An 18,027-nucleotide genomic window follows, 5' to 3' on the forward strand; every position below is an offset into this window, starting at 1 on the left:
TTGACAAGTCAAGTCAAGTCACTTTTATTTATATAGCACATTTAAAAAACAACTCATTGGCCAAACTGCTTTACATTGGTGGAGGTTTTAACGTTATACAACATTGGTTCATAGATTAAGTACATACATAAATACATACATATAGCCCTCACTCAGATGGTGTCAAGAAAGGCTTGAGAGTAAAGATGAGTTTTAAGCCTCGACTTAAAGGAATAGGTGGAGGGGGCAGTTCTGATGGGAAGAGGGATGCTGTTCCATAGTCTAGGAGCTGCAACCGCAAAGGCGCGATCGCCCCTGAGCTTATGCCTAGACCGCGGGATGTTCAGTAACCCCAAGTCGGCCGATCTGAGGGACCTGGAGGTGGTGTGGTGGGTAAGCAGACTTTTGATGTAGGTGGGGGCAAGGAGGATCTTGAAATTTATTTGGAACCGCACTGGGAGCTAGTGGATAGAGGCCAGAATCGGGGTGATGTGGTCCCTTTTTCGGATGCCCGTCAGGAGTCTCGCAGCGGCTTTTTGGATCAGTTGCAGGCGGGACAGGGAAGATTGGCTGATGCCAGTGTAGAGGGAGTTGCAGTAATCTAGGCGGGAGGAGATAAATGTGTGGATGATCTTTTCGAGGTAATCAAACTGGAGGAATTGTTTTATTTTAGCTATCGTCCGAAGCTGGAAGAAGCTAGCTTTTACCACGGCATTGACTTGTTTGTCAAATTTCAATGCTGAGTCAAATATCACCCCAAGGTTTTAGACGTGAGGTTTGAGTAATGGGGTAAGGCTTCCAAGGCTGCCTGCTATCATTTTGATTGAGTCCGAGGGGCCGAGAAGGATGACCTCAGACTTACTCTTGTTTAGTTGAAGGAAGTTCTGGGCCATCCAACACTTTATATCCTCGAGGCAGTGGATAAGGCTGAGTAGATTTGATCAGTTGTTTGGCTTCAGGGGGAGATAGAGTTGTGTATTGTCTGCGTAGCAATGGAAGGAAATGCCGTGCCTTTGAATGACTTGGCCTAAGGGGAGCATATACAGGGAGAAGAGAATGAGGCCAAGGATGGAGCCTTGTGGAACCCCGCAGCAGAGGCTAGCTGGGGAGGAGAAAGAGTTGCCTATGTTAGTAGAGAAACTCCTACCTTTGAGGTAGGAGATGAACCAGCTCAGGGCAGTGCCATCAATACCACCCCTGTACCGGAGACGGTCAATTAGGTTGGTATGGTCAACAGTATCAAATGCTGCGCTGAGGTCGAGAAGGAGCAGGATTGCAGTCGCCGGAGTCAACGGTGAGCAGTAGGTCATTATGTACCTTCAACAAGGCAGACTCTGTGCTGACAAGGTCCCACAGAAGAGATTAGTTAGCAAAATTAGAGCACATAGGGGAGTAGGGTATTGACATGGATAGAGAACTGGTTTGACAGACAGGAAGCAAAGAGTAGGAATTAACGGGTCCTTTTCAGAATGGCAGGCAGTGACTAATGGGGTGCCGCAAGGCTCAGTGCTGGGACCTTAGTTATTTACAATCATCATCGTCATTGGCGGCCACTCGAAACGAGTATGACTGTCCTCTCATGGAGGACATCTGTGCGTGACTTTGTTTAACATGGGGTGACTGGTGCACTTGACAGATCTGGGTCAGGATCCAGTGGCATGGAGTCCTAGACGACCAGGGACCCTTTTCTGGTGCAGCCTTCATCCGCCTTCCCAGCCGTTGTGACGCTCCATTAAAATCAGCCATCATCCTCCGCTTGTTCCACCGTTGAGGTCTTGGTTGGATTGGTCTTTGTCAGGGACCTCCCCCATGACCTTACGCCATGGGTGACCCTACCAGGAGCATAGCTCCAGACGGCATTGCTCTCAGGATCTCAGGACCACACAAGCTTTTCCACTACGACAAGGTGACAATCCACGGAGAAGAGTTATTTACATTATAAACAAATTAAATGTAACATCTCCAAGTTTGCAGATGACACAAAGCTGGGTGGCAGTGTGAGCTGTGAGGAAGATGCTATGAGGCTGTAGGGTGACTTGGTTGGGTGAGTGGGCAGATGCATGGCGGAAGCAGTATAATGTGGATTGCAAATGTGAGGTTATCCACTTTGGTGGCAGATTATTATTGAATGGTGTCAGATTAGGAACAGGGGAGGTGCAACAAGACCTAGGTGTCCTTGTCCATCAGTCACTGAAAGTAAGCATGCAGGTACAGCAGGCAGTGAAGAAAGCTAATGGCATGTTGGCCTTCATAGCGAGAGGATTTGAATATAGGAGCACTGCACTGCACCTGAAGTATTGTGTGCAGTTTCGGTCCCCTAATTTGAGGAAGGACATTCTTGCTATTGAGGGAGTGCAGCGTAGCTTCACCAGGTTAATCCTGGAATGGCGGGTCTGATAAATGATGAAAGAATGAATCGACTTAACTCATATTCACTGGCATTTAGGTTGAGAGGGGATCTTATAGAAACATATATAATCCTTAAGGGATTGGGCAGGCTAGATGCAGGAACAATGTTCCCGGTGTTGGGTGAGTCCAAAACCAGGGGTCACAGTTAAGAATAAAGGGTAGGCCATTTAGGACTGAGATGTGAAAAATAAACCTTTTCAGCTAGAGTTGTGAATCTGTGGAATTCTCTGCCACATAAGGTAGTGGAGACTAATTTACTGGATATATTCAAAAGAGTGTTACTGTAGATATAGCTCTCAGGGCTAACGGAATCAAGTGGAATGGGGATAAAACATGTTTCCGATGTTGGGGGAGTCCAGACCCAGGGGCCACAGTTTAAGAATAAGGGGTAAGCCATTTAGAACGGAGATGAGGAAACACTTTTTCACACAGGGAGTTGTGAGTCTGGAATTTTCTGCCTCAGAGGGTGGTGGAGGCTGGTTCTCTGGATACTTTCAAGAGAGAGCTAGATAGGGCTCTTGAAGATAGCAGAGTCAGGGGATATGGGGAGAAGGCAGGAACGGGGTACTGATTCTGAATGATCAGCCATGATCATATTGAATGGCGGTGCTGGCTCATAGTGTCGAATGGCCTACTCCTGCACCTATTTTCTATGTTTCTACTTCAGTGCAACATGAAATTTGAGAATTTTAAGATATTGGTGAATCAAGATGCTTTTTAAATGAAGGGCTGATCAGGATATGAGAAGATATTTTAGATAGAAAGCTTACAAACATTGATAAACATGACAATTTTAAGCAATAATGGGAAAAGCTGCAAATTATATAAAGGATCCATAGGCACTTACATCTGGAGTCATACAGCATGGAAACAAACCCTTCAGCCCACTATGTTTGCACCAACCATCAAGCATGTAGTTACACTAATCCCATTCTCCCAACATTTCTATCAATTCAGCTCTACATTGGAGCAACTTACAGTGACCATTTACAAGAGTCAAGGGTGTTGCATTGTCATATGTCCCAGATAGAACAATGAAATTATTGCTTACAGCTTCACAACAGAATATGAAACACGATACTCTGCATAAGGAAGTTATACAGTATGCATAAGGTAGTTAAGCTACAGAAGGCAGTTGAGGCCAGTTCATTGGCTATATTTAAGAGGGAGTTAGATGTGGCCCTTGTGGCTAAAGGGATCAGGGTATGGAGAGAAGGCAGGTACAGGATACTGAGTTGGATGATCAGCCATGATCATATTGAATGGCGGTGCAGGCTTGAAAGGCCGAATGGCCTACTCCTGCACCTATTTTATATGTTTCTATAACTGTAAAATAAACGAGAAAGTTTAACCTACCAAACCACACTTCCTTGGGATGTGGGAGGAAACTGGAGCAAGCCCACACAGTCACATGGAGTACATGCAAACTCCATGTAGATAGCCAGGGAGGTCAAAATTGAACTTGGATCACTCTACTGACAAAAGTTTAAAGTCACATTACAACAAAGGTATTGGGTGTTGGAAACCGCTATTCTATCAATGTAGCTCCACTGTTTTCCCCCATAATCTTCAAATTCCTGCTTTCAGTGATACATCCAATTTCATTTCAACAGGTATTTTTAAAGGGAAATTGGTACAAAATTGTAAAATAATTATTTGTAGGCCAAAAAACAGAGGAGAAGGGCTAGTGGATGGGATGATGGGGTGAATGTACTTGGTCTAATGTTGATTGATAACTTACGATAGATAGTACTCTTATTCTGCACCAATGATTTCATTCACTGAACCTATTATTTCTCTACATTTCATTTGACATTTTCCTGCCGTCTTCCAATATAATGATTGCACGAGTGTACATTGGCGATCTTGACCTTTCAGTTAACATTTGCTACCTTTCACCTTTGACAACTGATCCCCTATCCGTATAACACTTATTTCATTGGCTGTGTGGGTCCCTGGGCCCGTCTGCTGCTCTATGTGTTGAGTCTGACATTGTCTCTGTGATTGCCGTATGGCTTTATCTATCTCTTTCTCCCCTGGACCTGTCCATGTTTTGCTGCCGAGTTTATCTCTCTGTCTGTGCCACAGCCTATATCTCTGTCACGTTCTTCGGGACTACAGTGTGTGTTACTGTCTGGGGTTATCTCTACCCCCCCTGACTGCCTCCTCTCACATCCTCTCTCTGCCACACTATCTCACATTCTGTGTGATACAGCCTGCCTCTCTCACATTCTCGCACTCTCACTCCGCCTGCCTGTCACATTCTCACATTTTCTCTCTCTGACACTGCCAGCCTCTTTGTCACATACTTTCTGATACTGCATGCCTCTTACGTTCTTTCTCTCTCTCTCTCTCTCTGTTCTCTGTCACATTCTCCCTCTCTATCTGACACTGCCCTCTCTCTGTGTGTGCTCTGTTTGTAATGCTGCATGACTCCTCACATTATCCTTTTCTGCACTGCCTGCCTCTCCCTCTCCCTCCTTCTCTCACTTTCTCTCTGTCTCTCTCTCTCCAACACTGCCGGCCTCTCATGCTCTGTGTGGCCTGCCTCTGTCTGTCACATTGCCTCTTTCTCTGCCGCTTCCTGCTTTTCTCATGCTCTCTGAAACTGTCTGCCTCTCACTCTGTCATTTTCTCTCCCTCTCCCTGTCTTGCTGAGCTCACATTTTCCTGTGCTCTGTGACACTGCTTCTCTGTCATACTCTCTCTCTCTCCCTCTCGCACGCTCTTTCTCTCTCTCCTGCCTCTATCTGTCACATTCTCCGGGACTGCATGCAGCTGGAGAGATTTACTTTGTCTCTTTCCCTGTGACACCGCCTCTCACTCTCTGTGTGACTGCGTCTCCGGTTGGCCGCGGCCGCGGCCGTGGTCGGCAGCTGCTCACTGAAAAATCGCGCTGAATCTGCAAGCAGCCAAGCAGGGGGCCGGTGAAGGGGCAGGACCAAGACCAGGACCAGGTCAGTGTTTGCTCTGGCGGGCGGGCCCGGGCTGTGCTGTGTTGGGGTTGGGACGCTCTGTCCGTAGACTGGCCGGGCTGCAGAACAGGGACAATGTCCCATTTAACATAGAAGTATCAGGAGTAGGCCATCTTGTTCTTCGACCTTGCTCCGCCATTTATCCAGATCGCGGCCGGTCTATCAGCTCCAAGTTCCTGCACCGTCCCCCTACCGCTTGATTCCCACAATGTCCAGAAACGGTGAACTGGTTGACTGAGCCTCCGCATCTTTTGGCGGTAGAGAACTCACTGCCCTCTCCGAGAAGACATTTGTTATTTCATCTCAGTCCTAAATGGCCCTGCCCTCATTCTGACACTGACCCCACTGACTCCTCGACAAGGGGGAAACATCTGCTTCTGCCCTGTGAAACATTGCAACGAGTGACAGACGAGAGAACATCAGATCAGGCGAGTCTGTTCAATCTCTGCTTCCACAGCAGAGCCACAATGCTGGTGAATCTTCATTCGCTTGATGTCAAATATATTTCATTTTAGCTGAGGAGATCAAAATTGTGCACAATATTCCAGCTGCGGTCTCACATAATTATCTATTTTGGTAAAATTTGTAAAATGTTGATAATTTTGTAAAATTTTCTATTTTGCCCCCTAGTTAAATCAATTTCGCTTACTAATTGCATACTTCATTAGTTAAGATTAAGTGGCCATTGCATAAGGACACAACTGAATATCAACATTCTGTCGATCTGTTGATTTTTGCAAAACACAGCTTTTCTGTGTCGTATAGTGAAGTGTATGAGTTGACGTTTTTTACTTTAAATCCCATCTACCCTGTTCTCACTCAGATCAGAATCAATTTGAATGGAGCCAAGATTCAACTTCAGATCTCCAGTCTCTGGCCCTTTACCGCCCTCAGCAACCCACCACCCCAGCCGGAAGGACAGCCTCTGAACTCTGACCATCCCTGTGGACACAAGCCCAACATCAAGGTTGCTATTTCTCCCGGGGTGAAGCAAAGACTTGTCCTTCAGAGCACCTTTGAAGATGTTGGATATTCCTCTGCACTCGATTAAACACAGTGAAAATGCAATAATTGTGGGATATGTAAAAGCTGCCAGATTACACAATATGATCAGATAATCATATTTTCTGTAATATTTATTCACCAGAAGGTCTTGCTTTTCTTCAAAGTAGTGTCACAACATCGTTTACATCAACCTGCCAACATAGATCAAGCATGATTTAATGTATTATCCAAAAGAAGGCACCTCCATAATCCCTTCCTTGCCCAAGAGTATCATCCTGAAACTTGAACCCATTGCTCTGTGAACTGGGGGCAAGAAAGTTACGGTGATATAAAATTGTCTAGAAATAAATCCTCTGGAATTAACAAAAAATTGAACACTTTATAAGCAACTCAAAAACAATCAAAAGAAAATGCTTTTATTTCCCTTGAATACTTTTGTTTAATAGTTTGGAATTGGAGAGATTTTGTACAGAGACAATGTGATAACATTTGAAGAAATACATGTAAATAGAGTTGGCAACCCTAATCCTAATCCTTGCGTCACTGATGTTGAACGGAGGATGTTGGGTTTCATTGAAATCCTGATTACACAAAAAACTTTTTTGTTTAGGTTCAGGAATAGGTCTGGAGAACGGTCTCGACCCGAAACGTCACCCGTTCCTTGTCTCCAGAGATGCAGCCTGTTACTCCAGCATTTTGTGTCTACCTCAGGAATAGGCAAAGTGGAGTGACTCACACCACAGAACATTGACTTCTCCATTTACAGTGAGAACATGTTGAGTCTTGAGCTATGATTCACTTTGCGCTCCTCAACCCTGCAGCCCAGTAGCTGATTCACCACCAATTCAACATCTGCCTTGAGCTCAGAGTTAAGAAGTCCAACCTTTTGAATTGTGAACCTTTCTGCAGGAATAGTGAAGATGCAGGTGACAACCTCTGGTAATCAAGGCTCTTCGATACGGCAGAGGGTGACCTTGACCATTGTACCTCTTATTGCTGTCATCCTCACAGTCACCACGATCTTCAGAAATGAACTTCTAGATGCGTTGGGTTGGTTGAAGAGACCAGTAGACAACAAATCAGACTCCTGTCCATCTGGGTATTTCAGGCTGGAAGGAATGAAGGATTGCATACCCTGGTTATCTTGTGAAATGATACAGAGCGAAGTTGCTGTGATTGAGCCAATTGGACAAGGCGCTGTCAAGCAGGTGGGATCACTATATTTCTTTGATGCTTAATTCCTCTTCACTTACATCAGCTTTAATCCTTTTTGTTTTCAATTTTGGTAAACTGTTGTTTTGGGGAATGGAACATTTAGCATTTGTGATTGGTTTAAAAATAAGGACTTGCCTTTATAACATAGAAAATAGGTGCAGGAGTAGGCCATTCGGCCCTTCGAGCCTGCACCGCCATTCAATATGATCATGGCTGATCATCCAACTCAGTATCCTGTACCTGCCTTCTCTCCATACCCCCTGATCCCTTTAGCCACAAGGGCCACATCTAACTCCCTCTTAAATATAGCCAATGAACTGGCCTCAACTACCTTCTGTGGCAGAGAATTCCAGAGATTCACCACTCTCTGTGTGAAAAATGTTTTCCTCGTCTCGGTCCTAAAAGATTTCCCCCTTATCCTTAAACTGTGACCCCTTGTTCTGGACTTCCCCAACATTGGGAACAATCTTCCTGCATCTAGCCTGTCCAACCCCTTAAGAATTTTGTAAGTTTCTATAAGATCCCCTCTCAATCTTCTAAATTCTAGCGAGTACAAACCGAGTCTATCCAGTCTTTCTTCATATGAAAGTCCTGACATCCCAGGAATCAGTCTGGTGAACCTTCTCTGTACTCCCTCTATGGCAAGAATGTCTTTCCTCAGATTAGGAGACCAAAACTGTACGCAATACTCCAGGTGTAGTCTCACCAAAACCCTGTACAACTTTTCAAGAAAAAGCTTTTCACAATCTGATGATGACCCAAAGAATTAATTTTAAAATGTGTCTTTTATTGTAATGGGAAAACTGCAATAGTGCAGCAAAATTATACACAGTGCAATGCAATACTGAGTGGGAATATGTTTTGGTGGTGTTGGGTGACAATGATCAGCCTATCTTTTAATGATTCATCTGAAAGACTGCACAGGTGACACAGGCCATTCTCTTGTTTAGTTTACTTTAGTTTAGAGATACAGCATGGAAACGGGCCCTTCGCCCCACTGAGTCCATGCCGACCAGTGATCCCCGCACTCTAACTCTACCCAACACACTAGGGACAATTTACAATTTTACCAAGCCAATTATCCTACAAACCTGTACGTCTTTGGAATGTGGGAGGAAACTGGAACACCCGGAGAAAAAACAAACAGGGAGAACATACAAACTCTATACAGACAGCACAGGTAGTCAGGGTTGAACCTGGGTCTCTGGCGCTGTAAGGCAGGAACTCTACCTTTGTGCCATCGTGCCGCGTGAAATGTTAAAGATGATTACCAGCTAGGGTTGCCAACTGTCCCGTATTAGCCGGGACATTCCGTATATTGGGCTAAATTGGTTTGTCCCATACGGGACCGCCCTTGTTCCGTATCTGACTGCTACTACTCGGATCGAGGGGACTGTCAGGTTGGAGCGCCGCGTCCGTTCCGTCCCGACGTAGTGCTGCCCATGGAGTGCAGCAGCAGCGCCTCGCCCGTGGCCCCGTCGGTCGGCAGTCCGGACAGCTGTCTGACCTTCGCTTACCGCCGACACCACCACCCCTCCTTCTCATGGCCGATCATCGGTTCATGAGTTGGATGGGGTGCCGGACCAAAACTCCTCAGCTGGCCCACCGTCTGGACTTTGTGTGCAGTCCATCACTCGGGCCAACTCATCATTCACCCAGTCACGGCCGAGTCGGTCAATGAATTCCCGTCAGGAATTTGACCCTTATTTTGACCTTTTGCAATATTTCAGGGACAAATGAGTGGAGCATGTAACGAGGAATACATTGACTGTAAATTTAGAGGGATTTAACTATTGTTCCTTGCAGAGAGCACTGGAGAATGTACCAAAATTACGAAAGAAGGAATCGCAGATGCTGCTTTACAAAAAATGACACAAAGTGCTGGAGTAACTCAGTGTGCCAGGCAGCATCTCTGGAGAACATGGATCTTTGGAGGACAAATATCACCTATCCAAGTTCTCTAGAGACGCTGCCTGATCTGCTGGATTACTCTAGCACTTTGCATCAAAATTGAACCTTGTGCCACTGAATATTTCTGAAAGAAAAATAAAAAACCAGTAAAGACAATATAGTCAGATAAAAGCAAAGCTGCATGAATGTTGGTCCTCATAATCCGACACAAAAATCTCCCCCCACACACTTGCTGGCAGCACAGTGCTCACCACTTCACAATAACCTCTCTCGCTTTGAAGATGCAGCAACAGAAAACCATACTGTTGTTGAAAGCACGAGGGCTTATGAATGTATATTTAATTTACTAATGGTGTTAGATCAAGACATAATTCAGACTGATATATAAATAGTCCTAAGGGAATACCATTCTGCCAATGAAATGATTAACCAAGACCTCATATGCTCACAGGTTTATGTAAAAGAGATCAAAGTGAAGCTTTAAAAACATAAAGCATAGAATAGTACAGCACAGGTTGAGGCCCTTTGACCCACAATATCTGTGCCGAACATGATGCAAAGTTAAACAAATCTTCTCTACCTGCATGTTATACATATCCCTCCCTTTCCTGCATATCCATGTGCCTATCCAAAGGTCTCTTAAATGCCACTGCCGTGTCTATCTCCACCACTGCCGTGTCTATCTTCCAGGCACCCACCACTCTCTGTGTGTAAAATAAATCTTCCCACTCATGTGTACCTATGTTGGAATCAGACCAGACTGATTCATTAGGTAGATAAATATGCTGGAGCAACTCAGCGGGTGAGCAGCATCTATGGAGCGAAGGAATAGGTGACGTTTCGGGTCGAGACCCTTCTTCAGACCCTTATGCATTAGGTAGACAAAAAATGATGGAGAAACTCAGCGGGTGAGGTCGCATCTATCGAGAGAAGGAAAAGGCGACGTTTTGGGTCGAGACCCTTCTTCAGACTGATATCGGGGGGGAAGGGGGGGGGGGGGTTGGGTGGGTGAGTGGGAAAAATAAAGGAAGAGGCGGAGACAGTAGGCTTTGTGGGAGAGCTGGAAAGGGGGAGTGGAAGGAGGGAGAAAGCAAGGGGTATCTAAAATTAGAGAAGTCAATGTTCATACCGCTGGGGTGTAAACTACCCAAGTGAAATATGTGGTGCTGTTCCTCCAATTTGCGCTGGTCCTCACTCTGGCAAGAGGAGGCCCAGGACAGGAAGGTCAGATAGGAATTGTTCAAGTTCAAGTGAGTTTATTGTCATGTGTCCCTGTATAGGACAATGAAATTCTTGCTTTGCTTAGCACACAGAACATAGAAGGCATTTACTACAAAACAGATCAGTGTGTCCATATACCACAATATAAATATATACACACATAAACAAATAAACTGATAAAGTGCAAATAGCAGATAATGGGCCACCAATAATCAGAATTTTGTCCGAGCCAGGTTTAATAGCCTGATGGCTGTGGCTATTCCTGAACCTGGTTGTTGTAGTCTTCATGCTCCTGTACCTTCTACCTGAAGGTAGCAGGGAGATGAGTGTGTGGCCGGGATGGTGTGGGTCTCTGATGATACTGACAGCCTTTTTGAGGCAGCGACTGCGATAAATCCCCTCGATGGAAGGAAGGTCAGAGCCGATGATGGACTGGGCAGTGTTTACTACTTTTTGTAGTCTTTTCCTCTCCAGGGCGCTCAAGTTGCCGAACCAAGCCACAATGCAACCGGTCAGCATGCTCTCTACTGTGCACCTGTAGAAGTTCGAGAGAGTCCTCCTTGACAAACCAACTCTCCGTAATCTTCTCAGGAAGTAGAGGCACTGATGAGCTTTCTTGATAATTGCATTAGTATTCTCGGACCAGGAAAGATCTTCAGAGATGTGCACGCCCAGGAATTTGAAGCTCTTGACCCTTTCAACCATCGACCCGTTGATATAAACGAGACTGTGGGTCCCCATCCTACTCTTTCCGAAGTCCACAATCAGTTCCTTGGTTTTGCTGGTGTTGAGGGCCAGGTTATTGTGCTGGCACCATATGGACAGTTGCTCGATCTCTCTTCTGTATTCTGACTCATCCCCATCAGTGATACGTCTCACAACAGTGGTGTCGTCAGCGAACCTGATTATGGAGTTCGCACCGTGACCGGCTACGCAGTCATGAGTATAGAGTGAGTACAGCAGGGGGCTGAGCACGCAGCCTTGAGGTGCTCCTGTTCTGATTGTTATCGAGGCTGACACATTTCCACCATTACGATGGGAGGAGGAGTTGAAGTGCTGAGCAATCGGGAGATCAGGTTGGTTATTATGAACTGAGCGGAGGAGGTATTGGGCGAAGTGATCGCCGAGCCTGCGCTTAGTCTCGTCGATGTACAGAAGTTGACACCTGGAACAGCGGATGCAGTCAATGAGGTTGGAGAAGGTGCAGGAGAAACCTCTGCCTCACCTTGAAAGACTGATTGGGTCCTTGGATGGAGTCGAGGGGGGAGGTAAAGTGTAGCATTTCCTGTGGTTGCAAGGGAAAGTACCCGGGGAGGGGGTGGTTTGGGTAGGAATGACGAATTGACCAGGGAGTTATGTAGGGGACGGTCTCTGCGGAAAGCAGAAAGAGCAGAGGAGATGGTAAGATGTGGCCAGTGGTGGGATCCCGTTGGAGGTGGTGAAAATGTCGGAGGATTATATGTTGTATGCAATGGCTGAGGGGGTGGAAGGTGAGGACAAGGGGGACTCTATTCTTGTTCCGGGTGGGGGGATGGAGAGTGAGAGCGGAGCTACGGGATATAAAAGAGCCCCTGGTGAGAGCCTCATCTATTATAGAAGAGGGGAACCCCGTTCCCTAATGAATGAGGACATCTCCTATGCCCTGGTGTGGAACACCTCATCCTGGGAGCAGATGCGGCGTAGACGGAGGAATTGGGAGTAGAGAATAGAGTCCTTACAGGAAGCAGGGTGGGAAGAAGTGTAGTACAGATAGCCATGGGAGTCAGTGGGTTTGTAATAGATGTCAGTCAGTAGTCTGATTCATTATCTCTATATCCTGACCAATTTTAATCTCACAAAAAATTACTATGCAATGCAAAGAACAAACTGCTTGAGGAAATCAGTGCCTCAGGCAGCATCTGTGGAGGGAAATGGACAATATTTTGGATCGGGTTCTTCTGACAGGATGCAATAATGAGTTGTACAGGGTCTTGGTGAGACCACACCTGGAGTATTGCGTACAGTTTTGAGGAAGGACATTCTTGCCATAGAGGGAGTACAGAGAAGGTTCACCAGACTGATTCCTGGGATGTCAGGACTTTCATATGAAGAAAGACTGGATAGACTCGGCTTGTACACGCTAGAATTTAGAAGATTGAGACGGGATCTGAGAGAAGCTTACAAAATTCTTAAGGGGTTGGACAGGCTAGATGCAGGAAGATTGTTCCCGATGTTGGGGAAGTCCAGAACAAGGGGTCACAGTTTAAGGATAAGGGGGAAGTCTTTTAGGACCGAGATGAGAAAAACATTTTTCACACAGAGAGTGGTGAATCTGTGGAATTCTCTGCCACAGAAGGTAGTTGAGGCCAGTTCATTGGCTATATTTAAGAGGGAGTTAGATGTGGCCCTTGTGGCTAAAGGGATCGGGGGGTATGGAGAGAAGGCAGGTACAGGATACTGAGTTGGATGATCAGCCATGATCATATTGAATGGCGGTGCAGGCTCGAAGGGCCGAATGGCCTACTCCTGCACCTATTTTCTATGTTTCTATGAGTGGGGAATAAGCTTTGGTGGTGATTGATAAGAAATAAGTATCAGGGTTTCTTTTAATGTCATCTAAACAACTACACAGGTGACACAGCACCATTCTCTTCATGGCAAACTGAAACATCAAACATAGTTCTGGGCCCAAGTTGCTGCTGCCTCTGGTTGCTCTATTATGGGAAGGATGTGGAGGCTATGGAAAGGGTGCATAAGAATTTACCAGAATGCTGCCTGGATTACAGAGTATTAGCGCTAAGGAGAGATTGCACAAACTTAGATTGCTTACTCTGGGATGTCAGAGTTTGAGGGAAGACATGTAGAAGAACAGAAAGTTATGAAAGGCATAGAAAGGCTAGCCAATCAGAACTTTTTTTCCCTGTATGGAAATGTCAAAAACTAGAAGGTATTGCTTTAAGATGAGAGGGACAATATTTAAAGAGGATGTGTGGGGCAAGAGACTAGTGGATGCCTGGTACATTTTTTTACACAGAGACTAGTGGATGCCTGGAACATGCTGCTAGGTGTGGTGGTGGAGGCAGATACAATGGTGGCATTTAAGAGGCTTTTAGATTGCCACATGGATATGAAAGAAATGGAGCCATAGGGATCATTTGCAGGCAGAAGAGATTAGATTAATGTGGCATCATGTTCGGCACAGACATTGTGGGCCGAAGGGCCTGTTCTGTGACGTATTGTTCAAGGTACTAAATATTCAATGACACAAGATTATATTTTGGCAAAGTATCCTGTGATCTTACATTAATTATCTATCACTGATTACATCTATCATTAACAGTAGGGGGCGCTGCTCTGGCAGCAGCCATGTCATGCGGCTCGTCAGTTTTTCAACCTTTTTTTATTTTTTTAGTATGTTTTAAAGTCTGTATTTAATGTTTCTTTGTGTGTTTTATGTGGGGGGCGGTGTGGGGGGGTGAGGGGGAAACCGCTTTGGTCGCCTCCTCCACGGAGAGGCGAGTTTTTCCAGGTCGCCTCCCCCGTGGCCTAACATCAAGGATCGACGCGGCCTTTCCCGGAAACGCGCCCGGGGCTTCAGCGGCGGGCGCAGCGTGGACTCTCAGCGTGGAGCGGGTGAGCCCTCGCTGGGGCTCGCTGGAGGGGAGCGCTCCGTTTCGCTGGCCCGGGGCAGCCGGCAGCCTGAAGTCGCGGCCTGAAGTCGCGGTCTGCAGAGCTCCAGCTGGTGCGGCGTCTACAGCCTGGGATCTCACGTTGGGGACCCGGGGGAAGAAGAAGCCCTCACTGCCGGCCCGCGGCCGACTTCTACCGCGGGTCCGGCATGGACTTACCATCAACCCTGGAGGGGAGCTTCGACCGCCGGCCCTGCAGTCTACGGTGCTTCTGGCTGCGGCGGGGACTTTAAATCTTGACCGCCGGCCTGCGGCCTACAACAACTTAAAGCCGCGGTCTCCGGTGAGGAAGAGCCGATCCTGGACTGACTCTGGACCTGACCACGGGGGGAAATGGAGGAGGACTGGCCAAATTTTGTGCCTTCCACCACAGTGATGAATGCTGTGGTGGATGCTTGTGTTACAGTTTTATTGTGGTTGTGTGTTCTTTATTATTGTATCGCTGCAGACAACCCAAATTTCCACCAGCCTGGCTGTGTGGCAATAAATTATATCTAATCTAATCTAATCTCTCTGAAACAATAGTTTAAATCTTCAAAATGTATTAAAACTGAATGCCTGCCATTTATCAGTAAATAGGTTGTATCATTTCCTACAGTGTGGAACATTAAAAAACATCAATGCCTGAATGACTGTCAGGCATGCTGACACACCCTGATATCATGCAAGGACCATGCAATGCCAGTCTTTATTTTTCTTAAATAGACCAACCTATGGTTTATTAGCACTCTGAGGGATTATGCTCAGAGGAGTTAGGCAACCTAAGTTCAACCTTAGCAGAAATGATAGAATTTTGTTTTAAATATATTTTTTGTATTATCCACCTTTTTGTATTTGGTATGCTAATGAATGGGGAAAATAGACTGCCGACATGTTTTGTTAATGTGATGCCCTCTAACTGGGAGAGGTCAATTCTTGTAAATTGGAGAATTTCCAGTTTCTTCAATTTTGTACCGATATGTTCAATTCATACGTACAGATGGATGATTTATTCACAAAAGTGAGCTTTGTTTGGACATATCTTTATTTGGGATATGGAATATCCTAGCATGTGGTGTTTATGAGGCGGTAGGGAGATGCTTAAATGAGGAAATTGAAAGACATAACGTCAATGAAAAAAGAATGGAGGTGGTTCCTGCAGAGCACAAGCATCCAGTTAGACAGTGTAACCTGGTTCTGGCTTGTTATTTAATTGAGTAAAACACCAAGTGCTGGGGTAACTCAGCAGGTCAGGCAGCATTTGTGGAGGAAAAGGACAGGCAAAGTTTCGGGTCGGGACCCTTCTTCAGACACGGACTCTGGGTTGTTGTTGCTAGTCTGGTGTGATCCCAACTGTTACATCAGTCTGAAGAAGGGCCCCAACCCAAAATGTCACCTATCCATCTTCTCCAGAGATGCTGCCAATTACTCCAACACTTTGTGTTCTTTTTTGTAAACCAGCAACTGCAATTCCTTATTTCTACATAATTACTGTTTCCTGTTAGAGTAATTTGACAACATACCTGATGAGAGCAATTAAGATAATTTACGACAAAAAAGGCATGACACAGAGGAGTTGCAGAAGAAGCTCAGTGGTCAGGCAGAAACTGCGGAGGGCAATGGTAGTTGACATTTTGGCTTGAGATCCTTCCTCTGGACTGATGAAAGGTCAAGAAGAAAAGTTCTGACTCAAAACACCAATTGTCCATTTCCCCCACAGAATCTCCCTGACCCGCTGAGTTCCCAGCGTTTGCAGATTCTTGCCTCTCATAAGTCGAAAGACTTGTGTTAAAGAGGAAACGAACAATAATTGTTTATTTAGGAGATTTTGGTTGTTTTGGTTTTGGTTGTGCAGTCTCATGGAAGGCGACTCCGGACTGTCAAAGCTGCCGCAGCCGGGCATAAAAACAGCTTTTTCCCACGAGTATTAGCTCTACTCAATAACCAAAAATATGTAGCCTCCTTTTGCTCTGGTATTTTATTTAATGCACATGTTTAATCAATGATGTTTTATTATTAATGTTTAATGTTTTATGTATCATTCCTAACTGTCACTGTATGTCATGTCGTCACTTGCCGGCGGAGCACCAAGGCAAATTCCTTGTATGTGAATACTTGGCCAATAAACTTATTCATTCATTCATTCATTATTTTGTTGCTCCAATTCATGGCAGACAGTGAAGGGTGATTACAGCTGATTTGGTTGAGTTGATCAGTAGCCGACTAATCCATTTAGGTGAGCATGTTAAGAGCTATAATTTATACAGAGCATTTAATGTAGCCTGAAGCAATTTGCAAGACAGCAATTGGACAAAAACATTGACACCAAACCACAGTAAGAGTTATTAGGCGTGATCAAATACTTGATCAAGGTGGTAGGTTGAAGGAGTTTGTTTTAAAGAGGTAGAGAGTGACAGTAATGTGTCGAGATGAAGGTTGAGAGCTTAGTGCCAAGATGACCGAAGGCACAAAGATGAATGCTGGGACCAAGGAAGTGACGGAACTACCAGAGACAGGGAACAAGAATGGTTTTGAAGAGGGTAGATGGATTTGAAGAGGGTAGATGGTTAACCCATGACATAGCAGCTTTCCAGGAGCAATTGGTGGGGGCCCTTCGTATACAACGATAGCCTGGTTGTGCAGTCTCATGTCTTGTGGGATCGAGTGCGGCTTCTAATTCAATTGTCTGTAAGTACATAAGCCAATGTCTTTGTTTAATCTGCAGGTTTTCCTTGGGCACTGGAAGGGAAACAAAGTGGTTCTCTCTCGACTTGCTGCCTCTAAATTCAGCGACGACTTCTTTCATGGACTGGAGATGCTGAAGGGCTTGCAGAGTGCACATGTGGTTAAACTGCTGGGATTCTGTGACGAGGATCCCACTATCCTCACAGAGTATCACCCTTTTGGATCCCTCGCCAATGTTGATTCAGTGCTGGAGCAGGAGGGGCAGGGTGACTTTAATACTTGGGAAGTTCGATTCCAGTTGGCTCGTGAATACACATGGTTTCTGCATTATCTGCACAACAGCCCATTGGGTCCCCGTGTTATGTGCGATTCCAATGACCTGATAAAGACCTTGTCGCAGTATTTGTTGACAACAGACCTGCACGTGTTGGCCAATGACCTGGACGCTCTCCCACTGGTGAATCGAAGTGCCGGGGTTTTAGTAAAATGTGGCCACCGTCAGCTCCAGGGTGACTTTGTCGCTCCGGAACAGCTTTGGCCATTCGGTAACACGGTTCCATTTTCTGATCACCTCATGCCTCCATACAATGAGAAAACAGATATTTGGAAGGTTCCGGATGTTACGGACTTTCTGCTGGGCCAGGTCGAAGGAAGCGACGTGGTCAGGCTTCACTTGTTCCAGTTGCATCAGGACTGCAAGAGACATAAGCCTCAGCTTCGACCATCAATGCTGACTGTTGTGCAGACGTACAAAGCTGTTTACAATTCACTGACACAGGAGTCGGAGCTGTTTGGTATTCGTACTGAGATGTTACACGAGTTATAATAAATGATGTGATTCTACTCTTGCAGGGTGCCGTAATTCACGTACAATCCCTTCAAAATAAGCCAGCTCAGTCTGGCAATGCAGGGCAGATTTGTCTGTAAGTACATAAGCCAATAGAGCAATTTTTGACACAAACCTACATCTTCTTGGCTGT

General features: G+C 45.7%; 1 protein-coding gene across 1 annotated transcript; it reads left to right on the forward strand.

Annotated features, from left to right (window-relative positions):
- The first annotated feature begins 4,783 nt into the window (after positions 1 to 4,783).
- Positions 4,784 to 17,895, forward strand: pomk (protein O-mannose kinase). The gene is made up of 3 exons (XM_033021756.1): positions 4,784 to 5,345; positions 6,187 to 7,576; positions 17,088 to 17,895. Exons 2-3 carry the CDS (start codon positions 7,289 to 7,291, stop codon positions 17,871 to 17,873), a joined length of 1,074 nt encoding a protein of 357 aa, XP_032877647.1. The 5' UTR covers positions 4,784 to 5,345; positions 6,187 to 7,288; the 3' UTR covers positions 17,874 to 17,895.
- Positions 17,896 to 18,027: the final 132 nt, after the last annotated feature.

Source organism: Amblyraja radiata, chromosome 1, assembly GCF_010909765.2.
Source record: "Amblyraja radiata isolate CabotCenter1 chromosome 1, sAmbRad1.1.pri, whole genome shotgun sequence".
Classification (NCBI taxonomy): Eukaryota; Metazoa; Chordata; class Chondrichthyes; order Rajiformes; family Rajidae; genus Amblyraja; species Amblyraja radiata.

What these genes read in the sequence shown, in the direction of transcription:
- pomk (XM_033021756.1), top strand. Translation starts at nt 7,289, where the DNA reads ATGCAGGTGACAACCTCTGGTAATCAAGGCTCTTCGATACGGCAGAGG. An exon ending in GACAAGGCGCTGTCAAGCAG is followed by an intron (nt 7,577 to 17,087) that starts GTGGGATCACTA and finishes TTTAATCTGCAG; the next exon opens with GTTTTCCTTGGGCACTGGAA.